This window comes from Micropterus salmoides, unplaced genomic scaffold (assembly GCF_014851395.1).
Source record: "Micropterus salmoides isolate LMB-PRFRI ecotype aquatic unplaced genomic scaffold, ASM1485139v1 Ms_hic_scaffold_9, whole genome shotgun sequence".
Lineage (NCBI taxonomy): Eukaryota > Metazoa > Chordata > Actinopteri > Centrarchiformes > Centrarchidae > Micropterus > Micropterus salmoides.
This window is the reverse complement of record NW_024044681.1, coordinates 32,534,788-32,546,418: the sequence shown is the minus strand read 5'-3', so window position 1 is coordinate 32,546,418 and position 11,631 is coordinate 32,534,788. Positions and strand designations below refer to the sequence as shown.

At 41.5% G+C, this 11,631-nt stretch overlaps 1 protein-coding gene across 1 annotated transcript in view; it reads right to left on the bottom strand.

The window, feature by feature from the left end:
• uvrag (UV radiation resistance associated gene) overlaps positions 1 to 11,631 on the bottom strand; it is a 91,508-nt gene that overhangs the window by 76,337 nt on the left and 3,540 nt on the right. The window contains exons 2-7 of the mRNA XM_038708162.1: positions 11,134 to 11,251; positions 10,335 to 10,369; positions 8,856 to 9,017; positions 7,686 to 7,760; positions 7,476 to 7,561; positions 196 to 301 (exon numbers count right to left, since the gene is read on the bottom strand). Of these exons, the coding sequence (XP_038564090.1) occupies positions 196 to 301; positions 7,476 to 7,561; positions 7,686 to 7,760; positions 8,856 to 9,017; positions 10,335 to 10,369; positions 11,134 to 11,251 (582 nt within the window). The remainder of the gene's footprint in view (positions 1 to 195; positions 302 to 7,475; positions 7,562 to 7,685; positions 7,761 to 8,855; positions 9,018 to 10,334; positions 10,370 to 11,133; positions 11,252 to 11,631) is intronic.

Sequence of the window (11,631 nt, the reverse complement as noted above, 5' to 3'; positions counted from 1 at the left end):
ATCAAATCTCAAATAACACCTCATCTTTATTCATCTTCTCATAACACAAAAGTCAACTCATTTTTTAGATTTCTATAACATAAGCTGAAACAAAAACCAACTGCTACTGAAAATAAGCTGCCTTAAGACTGCTGCTGATTTAAAGGCAATTAGCGGATGAGCTGGAATTCTCTGCTGGCGTGCGACCGTGCTCACCCGCTCTGTGCAGGTCGCTGTCGTCCTTAGCTTTTCCTCGATCTCCTTCCCGATCTTCTGCACCGTCACTTGGGTCTGCTTGATGGCTCTCTGGGCTGTGTGAAGTCTGCAGGACGAGAACACAAAGTCACGTTCCACACACTGGACCACAAGAACCCCATGCTGAACTGTGTCTCTAAAACCTGCTAAATTGACTGGCTTCACCAGTTTTGTGACTATAGTAATTCATTTCATCTAGCTTGGATGCTCACAGTGAGGGTTTGGAGGGCATTGTCAGAATAATGACAGTCCCCATGTGGAGGAGTCATTGTGCAGTGTTTGTTATCCCTCCTCATTTCTTTTTCTGATTTGCTGGGTTTGACCTCCATTGTTCCAGCCCGACTGCTGTGTATCCTGAACTGTAAAAGTTAATGACGACTTTTGACATTAAACAAAAGGACCAAAACAATATTGCAAACATTCCGAGTTCACAGTTCATTAGACCAGACGGATCAAGTTCTTAAATCCCACAAACCACAAATATGATATCTAACAGAAGTTTAAATCATTATTAATTTCTAATATTCTAACCACATTATGAGATCAAAAGTTGTCCGGTAAACCCAAAACCCATCAGTCCCAGGAAGCGGAGACAGTCGTTAAAAACTAACTAATTATTTCAAACCACAAAGATGGAGGCCTTATTCCAAATGCCATGTCACTGTCATCACTGAAATAGGGAACAGCAACATCAGTACACAAATGACAAGCCAGCGTATTATTTAGAGCATAAATCACAGAGGAAAATCACTCCCAAGTATGTTTTCTTGAAGTCCAGAGCCCAGAGAAAGAGACAAAACCCCCTTTAACACAACTCAAGGGACTCAAACAACCCAGTTCCAGACAACAATCCCACATGTTGAGAATGAGTTACAAAGGACAGACAAGGGGGGGGGACTGGCAATCAGCATTCATTATTGTCAGGCTGGTGTTAGATCATCCACTTCTTGCTAAATGTCTCAGGACTGAACACTAATGGTTAGATTTCTTTCTTAATGGGTGATCATCTCTCCTGGTTGGCATGTTTCTTTCTCGCCTAACTCTATCCCTGTGGTCCGGTCATAAGGGCCATGTGAATGAGGTTTTCCTTAGGTAGGAGCTTGCTGTGTGTCTTCAAGAAATTGCCTCTTGAGTGGGTTTACTTGTAAGAGGCTCTTTTTGACACGCTTCCAGCTTGGTGGGGTCATTTTACAAATCCTTTTTGTTATGAAACTCACACAGTCACCTCTAGATATTATTGCCTCTTTCTGGCAACCAACTCCGAAAAAAAAAAGAAGTATTTTCTATGAGCTTTTGGGAGGAGTCCTACAGGAAAATCATTTCATATTTTCTGCCCACATTTTTTTTTATCTGTCTGAGGTGACAGCGATAGCAGCTGGAGATAGTGCTTTGGAACATCAGGGCAAATCTGTTTTGACAGCTTCATCTGTTTAGGTGACTGCCATGGTAGAATCTGATATGGCCTTTTCCCCCAGGTGAGAATAGTTATCTCCTCTCTCCTTTTCACGCATGTCTGCCCCCTTATCATTGCCTGAGTTTTGGCCTAACGCCCGCCCATCAGGCTCTATCACAACCTACGGACCAGCAGGGGGCAAAGGGCGGGGTTCCCACAGTGAGCCCTCATTAGGGCCGCAGTTTAATCGCTGGGCAACTGTCCAGTGAACGCCTTCTCACGAGCTATGACGACTTAGGCGTGAGAGGTAACTTACAACTGCCACGGGGGATTTGCAGGAAGTTATGACTGAGCCTGTGCACTCAATCCTCGATGCTGATTAACATCAGAAAAACAATAACATTTTCTCCTTTGACTGTGGCACTCGATCCTGCAGGGGTGTCAGATGAAATGTGTGCTTTTGAAACTCACAGATTTTTTTGATAAACAGAAGGCATCTATTTTCTTGTAAACAATCTTTAATAGGGGCTTTTTAGATCTAGTGAAAATGGTTAAGATCAAGTAAATGAATATGGATGACCTTCCAGTCTTACAGTGCAGTTGGAGACCTTGCAGCCTCTCTGACCCAGGTCTCACATTGTCTGTTCATTTACCTTTACTGATTATCTTGAAATAAATATTCTCCATGGTTCATATGCTGTATTGTGATCCAGCATCTGCAATTTTGCAATCAGGGCTGAGAAGGAATCAGCAAAGGCAGATGTGTCATCTGGCACATAAAGATAAGCCAGAGAAAGATCTGCAGAAGACACCAGGAAGTGCGCTGTTCGTCTGAGAGAAACTAAGACTGAAACATCAAGTAGGCCACATTGTAAGGCCTCATGTAGCACAGTTTCTGAAACGCAGAGTTTTGAACGAAAAGAGGACAATTGACATCACTATGTAAAATCTGAAGTTGGTCACACGAAACGGTCGTTCTTTCTTCTCTGCAGACAGTCTTAAAATTCCTTACCCATGTCACTGCCAAATTTTATGTTCCTAAAAAAACTTCAAACTCAGCAGACAAATGCAATGGCTTCTTCCCCTTACCAAAGCAGTATTTTAGATGTACTGAACATCGTGCCGCCTGACCTGTCTTCCAGGTGTTCATCACCTGCAAGGGTGCCCAATGCACTTGTCAAACAAACATGGCTCAGAGGAAACAAGCCCAAGGACTAATGACGGTATTGAATTCATTCCAGTAACCAGTTTTCAAACACCACAGGCTGAACAAGGCAGCCAATTAAGCCATTCAAAACAAGCTCTGAGATATTTTGTGACAACAAATTGAGGATAATGCCCCACTGTCACACCTCTGCCAGGGACAAAACAGACAACACCACAGTAGGAAAATCAAAACAAACAACACTTCTAAATTTGGTCTGTATCTCATTGCCAAAGAATGTCAACACATTTAACCACTTGCTATTCACCTCACCATTGTCTCCACTTACATAGAATAAAAGATAAGATTACTGGGGTTTCTTTGGCGAGCCTGCATGATGTGCAATTTTCCTCCAGGCTGATGTTTTTGTGGTGATCTGTGTTGCTATAAGCCATGTTTATATGACAACTACAACAGAGATGCAGAGAAGCCAAAGAGATCTTGAGAAAAGATATTTTTGGTCTCTAAAGGGGTCAAAAAGGGGGCAAGCGCTCCGCAGACAATTATACAAGTCTGGATCCCCAGTCATCAGCATAAGTGTCTTGCTTCTCGCTTAAACTGCCTGGTATGGTAAGCCAAAAAGCATAAATGAAAACAAAAAATGGAAAGGCCTAGCCACAAAACAGTGTTAGTTTCAAATTGGGATATAGATTCTTTTCGTTCTTTGTTTTTTTTGGGGGGGGGGGGGGGGGGTTGGGGGCATCAACAAGCTGGGATGACAGCAGATAGCAAGCACCTCCATGCACCTCAGAAGCTCTAGAGACAGTAGGAGAAAAATAAAAAAGCAGAAAAGGATTGGAGAGGTAGTGAGAATGGAAGGCAGACAAGCTGTGTATATATATATATATATATATATTTTTTTTTTTAATACCTTTTCCTTTTCTCTCAACATTAAGCTTTTCTTATTACCGTTTACTCTTTATTAGTCTGTTCACATATGTAGGGTTTAGGTCAGAGCCGTGAGATTGTTTTTCCCTCTCTTGTTGTTCCTCTCCTTTCCTTGAATTTTCATTCCAGGCCGGGAGAGGATCTCTGTTCCCCAAAACATAGAAACCTACACTGTGTAAATGATTATGCATCCCTTTGCTCGGGGCCAGACGCCCAAAGCTGCCCTAGGAAGCAGATCTCTGGACCAGCTGTATGTGTTATAGTACTTCTCTGTTTATTCTCTTTTATTAATAAATTCTTCAAAGACGGCTCAATTATTTGCTTAATCCCTCACCAGCAATATACAATTTCCTTGAATCTCAGGCTGAAAAAAATATGAGTGTTGCAGGCCCACTGACTAAATTGAAAAAATAACCTTAAACCTCTTCTTAAATTTTGTATATAGGGTTTGCTGTAATTCTGTGCAAGTCCACTCCAGAGGTGTGAAATCAAAACACAAGCATCCACATTCATATCTCCACATTGATTTAAAGCTCAGGCGGTCTGTTTGTTTGTGCAGTCTGGTTCCTTCTGGTTGAGACATGGGACGTAGTTGTGGTCCCACAGCCACAGACTCCAAATCCAGCTGGACCACAACAACGTCCCGTTGATGAGAACTCAAATTTTATTTTTTTTATTTTTTTATTTTATTTATTTTTTTATTGTCCTCGATGGAGGAAATTTGTTTTCACAGACAACATTCAGTACACAAAACAAGCACACACTGCACATTATACAGAACTACATAAGAACAGTGGCCACGGCGTCCAACCAGCATGTGAGCAGACCTCATGGGCTGCCTGCATTATCACCTCAACAGCTTTTGAGACATGAGAGACTCCCCACAGAGTTTCACTATCACTATGCACTGCTTCTGTTGACACATACTGTACTTACATACATAGTCCACATAGCAGCATAGAAAATCAACTCAGGAAACATAGGCAACATATGGCTCTGATCATGGGGAGAAAAAAAAAAAAAAAGTTTCCCCTTTAGGCACGAGGCGTTTCAGACAAGTTTAATCTGTCACAGCACCAAACTGTGAAAGTTGTGCCCCACGAATGTTTACCACGTGTCACATGCACCACTGTTACAATATACGTGAACCATCAACATTCAGCACCTAAATTGTTTTTGTCGTCATTATAAATACTATCTAACATCTAAAAGCAAGTGCATAACTCTTTGCTTTCAGGAAAACGGTGAGTAAGAACTGCAAGGCCACTCAAGTACTTCCTCTTATCCACTACTTCAATGTGACATAGGCCATAAAAGATGGCCTCTAACCATTATTAACTGGAACAGTAAACCACTTTGTCACTCTTTTTGCCTCTCCATTTCAAATAGTCATGTGATGACACAAGTCAGTTCTACCATCAGTCCAATCAGGCTTCCCTTCCTCTGCTCGCACATCAAACCTTTACTGTTAAGAAGAGGAGTGTACTTAGGAGGTTGAGGAACATCTAAAAATGTATTAATAGTGCAGTATCTACAAAAGGAAAAAACAACTTTGTTGAACAGCTGGTTCATCTTCATCACTGTCTCCTTGGCTTTCTTTCTGCCCAGCTCAATGTAGAATGTGACTCAGCCTCTTTCTTAACATGGAAGACTCTTCTAAAGAGACAAGACGTTGCTGATTGATGATCTGTACTCTCCCTCTTCATCTCTCCATCTGAGAGCTGTAGTGTTTTCTAGCCCACATCACCATGTTGTCAACCGTAGCTAGGCTTAAAAGCAGACTGTGAATCTGCTGACAAATTATCATTAATCAAGAACAGTGGGTTCTTAGCAAAGCAGCTCTCATCCTTTTCCGTTAAAGCGCTGCACTTAAAAAGACTTAAAAAGTTTGCTCTGGGCCAAGGCAGAGTGGGAGAAAGTTGGGTGAGAATGACACTGTGGGTGTCCCCTGTGGGCATACGTTGCTGCTCTTACATGATTAAAATGTCAGCGCCAGCAGCATGTAAACATGACTGCTAAATAAAATTTATATAGTGCATGCAACTACGTAGATGAGCCAATAATAAAATTGGAGATTTCACAGGAACAACTTTATGTCCACTGGAGGGTAGCTAGTGTTTGGAAGGAAAAGGAGAGGCAGCAGGCGGTTGTGTCGTACTAGCTGCAAGGCGAGCATTATGACGCGCATTTTGCTGTGACCTCACAGAGAACAAAAGGAAAGGGCTGGACTACAAACGAGCTGTTTTCAGACCAGAGTTTTCTGTGGGAGATGGGAACTCCCTCTGGGCTGGACTTTGTGGTTTTTCACTTTGCAAACCTATTACATGCACACAAAAGGTATATAACTCAATAACGGAGAGGGGAAAAGCCAAATATAATATGACCCCTTTAAAGCACTTTAAAAAAGGCAGAGCTCTGCAAGTCAGAAACTAAGTGGTATATATGGTTATGTACCAGGGGGGTGGGAGGAAAATCCCTGTTGGAGTGTACAGTATCTGATTAATCATTCTACAGTACATAATCATAAACCATGTTCATATGAGTCCACTGAGCCAAGGAAAAACTCTGACAGTAGTGAGGCGCTGCAGGCAGGGCAGTGTGTGGGAAGAGGGCGATCAATGTAACCGTGTTAAACTCCACAGAGTCCCACAGGGTGTGGATAGAAGAAGAGGATAAGAAAGAAAGCTGCAATAATAGAAGAAGCAAAGGCAAAGGTCATAAAAGTTATGATACAAACTGGGCTTTTTTCCCCCTCCTGTAAGCTGCTGGAGAGGCAATGGTATCCTCTCATATAAACATAAACCATGACCACTAAGTTCACCCGGCTCCTTTTTCTTGACACTGCAAAATGTCTGTGACACATTTATGTCCCCCTATTTAATTCGTATGGTAGGAAAACGCCAGTGGAAGCCTTCATAATGCTCATAATAACAGGATTCTTATCTTATTTTGGACGTGTCCAACTTGAACCTTCCAGATATTCATGTATTTAGTTAAAACCAGGTGTCATTATGTTTTTATGTGATCAGGCGTTGGTTAACAGTGGGTTTCCCTCGGGGGAAGCCTTGGTGATGCTGAAAGCTGTGTTTACATCCGACCACATTTAAATATAAATATAGGACAACACGCCTATGTTTGTCAACAGATGCCAGAACTGCCATGTGTTGTCTCAAGTCCTTAATTACTGTACCAGAGTTCCTCTTCTAGCAAGCCGCTTACTCAGCAAACCTCTGTCTCCGTCTTGTGGTATAAATTTGTATTGCAACCTCCCAATACCCCCCCCCCCCAAATCATCAGTACTTTGATTCTAATCAAAATCCCAAATCTGACATGGCATAGTAAAAGGTCACTTCATTGGGATAGATTGCTTAAAATGTTCCATGTATTTGTCCCATTATGTCAAAGACATGCGGTGGAGAGTACAGGCTTTGTGGCTTTATATCAAGTTAAAGACCAGCAGAGCCTATTTGATAATGGCTGAAAAAATGTGGGCTTTCCTGTGGCACCATCTGCTGGAATACAAATAATGGCTAAAAGTTTAATCACATGACCAACTGCGCAAAAAAAAGTAAATAAAAAATCTATTTGAAGAAAGAATAGTTGGGTTAAAAGAAATCAAATATAGTGTAAATCGTTCTTTATAAGTAGTCGAAGTCCGCTGCACATGAGAGATAAGACTAGAGGAAATGCAATACATTGGATTAACGTTCAGTTCTAATATGTTGATGTAATGCAGCTACATGGCATGAATCTTACCTGAGCAAAGAGAAAACACTGTAGGAGTTCCTGACTGAACTCTGGTCGACCTGAAGCTGACTGTTCTTCTTCCGCTCCGACTGATCCTGCAACAGCCACATGTCAGTGTTTCAGTCCCGAAGCCAAACAGCGAAAAATAAAGCTAATGGGATTAGGACTGGGTATTCCATTATGATGCAGAAGCTCAGAAAAATGGACAAAAGGCTGTACCTTGTGATCAAAGTCAGCTGCATAGTAGCCATCATTCAATCCAAATATGATCTCATTTGGATTCCTGGATCGAATCTGTGGACGAAGTAAGGCAGTAGAGGCTCATTGTAGGGATGGAGACAGAGAGAACAAAGGACAGCGGACATCTGGATGTGCTGTATCTTTTTACGAGCTTTAAAAATAGTCTCACTGTGAAAGAACGCCAGTAACACCGAGTTATATCATGATGGCTTTGGCTCATTTCTCATAATGATGTTCAGCCATCACAATACAGACACCTCATTTTAGCACAAGTTGCAATTTTAGCTTATTGCTGCTAATTGCAGCAAGCGTACAGATCACTGAATCAATGAAACATGTGTCTGCAAACTTTTCTTCTCATTTTAACATCATTACCCTGGTGAGCAGCACTGCAGCACATTTGCTTGTTATATCACCACCACTGACATATATTTGAAATATATGGGGGGAGAAATGGAAGAACAAATATAATTTCTTGCCTTTTGATTCCTGTCAAAATGCTGCAATGTACTGAGTTTCTGTCACAGTGTTGGCAATTGTTGTTGACAATGTTATATGTATTGTATTTTAAATGCTTAAAAAGGGACAGTTAAAAAAAATCCTATTTATCTTAAACTGGTCCTTCATGCAGCCCATCAGTTCATCCCGTCTTAAACAAGCAATTTTAGCTCCTGTCTCGTTAAAAGGTCCACTTTCCTCTGACTGACCAACTTGCTGAAACCTACCAAAGGGCAGCACCAAGTGCTTCTGAGCAGTGCAACAATAGATGCTGCTTGAGTGGAGTATTTTCAGGGCCAGGGCTCAGTGATTACTGTACAAAAACAAGCAATGTTGTGATGCTCTAATTTACCTACATAATTTGACAGATGTGTTTTCATTTTGAGGTCAAAATTAAGAATTTACCATTTTGTGTCAAGTGTTGCAAATTGATAGTTGGATTTTCAGATATTAAAACTATTACTTCAGTTTTACAAGTCATGTAGACTGTGTGTACAAATGACAACAGCATTCATAGGTTTTTGCTCTCACCACTTATATCTCCCCATGTGGCCTGTACACATCTCCTACCAGACAGGGATCCTTGTGACAAAATTGGATATTATACAAATAAAGATAGCTATTATCATTTTCATGTGTGTGTTGTCTGACCTGCTGTCCTGTGTATCTGAGGCCATCCAGATTGACCTTCCATTCTATGAGGAGCTGGTACTGTTCCTCCTGTCCTCCCCAGATCCTCACCACAAAGCAAGACACTGAGGTGTCCAGAAGGTCTGGCAGCATGCCAAAGTCTAGGCTCCGCCAAGTTGGATTCTGATAAACACACACACACGCACACACACACACACACACACACAAGGTTTAGCAGTCGCTTGTAGAGGATAATGAGTATGGTAAGAGTACAATAATACCAAACATAACAGCTACTGTAACTAACAATAACAGGTTTAATTGAAGCTACTTATGTCAGAGACAATACAAGCGTGAGTGTTTTGTTTTTATATGCATACTAAAAAGTATTGATAAAAAAAAAAAAAATTAAATAAAAGTGTGTGGTACCCCTTTTAAATTCAAAGTTATAATGTGATCCCTATCCAATGTAAAGTAATTGAATCATCCTGTTCTACATTAACCTGACAAAGTCTGATCCCTCCTACAGTTTCGTCTCTGTCCTTGAACTTCTGGACTGACAGCACTGAGTACTGGATCTAAAAAGCACTGCAGCCATTTACATCATTCAATTATGTACCATTTCCCTCCATCAGAGAGAAAACTCTTGCTTTTAGGGTCATTTTCAAGGACAGGCAGGAGAAGAATGTCAAAAGCAGAAGTACAGTCCATAGGGTAGGCTAGTGGAAGTTAGTAGCGGAAGCAAAGGGGCTAAGCAGTTAGAATGAAAACAGGAACACCAACAGGAAACGTTTCCCATGACAAATCATGACAGGAAGGAGACAGAATACTAGAGAACGAATGTCAGCAAGGATGATAAATTCAACAGGAGGAAGTTGGGCTGAGAGATGACAGGAGTCATGACTCCTGCAGTGCATTATTCAGTTTGTCTGCCAAAGGTACAGAACAGCATGCCTGGAAGGCAGCTTAGGTCAGCTCATGACTCGGCAGCAAGCCTGACAGTAATGGCTTGCTATAGCTTCCTGCAGACCTGCATCTGGGCAAATAAGAGTCGGAACGGCCGAAGAATCACGTAGTAATATACAGCTGGGTCATTTACACAACTGACTGATGCTTACAGGCCGAGAGAGAATGCTGCATAAGGGAACAGCACATATTCAATTCATGTTGATGCAAGTCTGGCATTTTATCCAGCAAAGCATGTTTCAAAGCACTTCGCAGTAACTTTGAAGTTTGAAACCAGTTTAAGTAAAGTTAAAGTGAAATAAACAAATCCAGAGGTGGCTAAACTGTGGCGGGCAAATAGGCAGCAGGTATAAATGTCAGCCACGGCATCTATAAAATACAGGAAGCTTGTCTTCCTTCATCATGGCACAGCACATAATGACCAGTGTACATTACTGACACACTGCAACGGCAGGCTACAGGTAACGACAACATCCAGACCCTATCCCAAGAGGCAGACATTAAGAGTTTGAAGGTTTAGGTAAGTATACTCACCAGTGAGTCTCGTATGACTTCACTCTTGTAAAAATCTATAAAGACATCAAAGAATGCTGATTAAAAGAAGGTAGAAAACACTCATGCACTGCACACTGGATTAAATCAACCCTCAGCTCGGCTTTTAATTTGGGAATTCAAACCACTTTCTGCTGAAGAGCAGATAAACTCTTGACACTGTTCTCCACACAGCGAGGAGACCACTGTGACTACATTGGATTATGCGTTCTGTTTCAGAGCTGGGAGCCATACATTTAAAAAGGACCTGAATGGATAATCTTTAAATAAACACTCCTACGGAGCCCAGAGATTTGGCCACTGGTTCAATGTCCATGCTGCGGCTCCAAAAAAGGGTAAACTGACAACATTATAAGCTCGGGGAGACAGATTTTGTGTTTGTAGATGTTAAATCTTGTGTCCAAAATCATTGCACTATATAACTAATATAATCTATTTTAGGGTGGACTGTCCTGTCCTCCAATCACACATTGGCTTGAGATGCTCACTGAATTACTTAACCATCACAAACCATATAATGACAATTAAAGCAATTTGAATTTTCATATTTGTCATGATTGCCTTAGCTATTTTGACCATGTAGCAGCTACAGTTGTTCAAATGAGGTGGAAAATACTTTGTTTGGGAAAACATGGCGCAAAGAAATATAATCTAATAAAAGGTTTACATGTCTTACATGTGAGATTGTAGAGAACAGAACAAGCAATGTTATCCACTGTCAGTCCTCACACAGAGGAGTGACAATGTGGAAGGTGTGTGTGGGAGGGCTGCTAACACTGACCTCTAGATATGCGGTCTCCTATACAGAGGTGGAGGGTGAAGTAAGTGTCCAGCAGTGGGGAGCCATTCTTGTTGACGATGTTTCTGGCTGCGATGCTCCGGAGATGACGCAATCGTCTCTGTTTGGCAGGGGTAAGATTAAAAAGAGATGAAGAGAGAGCGAGGATGGATGAAAAGCACGTAACAGACATGTATTCAGGTTCATTCCAATCAGGTGATGTTCACTGGCAAATACTATCTAGGCTGTTCTGAAGGCACCGAGTCCTAACTGGGTCCCAGGAGAAGTAAAAAAGAGATGCCTCTAGATATCAGTGAATTATAACATTGTGTATCTTATATATAAACAGCCTAAAATAGCAGTTATTTAACATGCATGGAGGGCAAGACCAGTTGTGACAGGCTGATAGATGTTAGTCAAATAATGGAGGCATGACATCTTACAACTGAGTAGCCAGTGAACTCAGCCATGACTGTCAGGCATGACTGAGTTACCTAACAC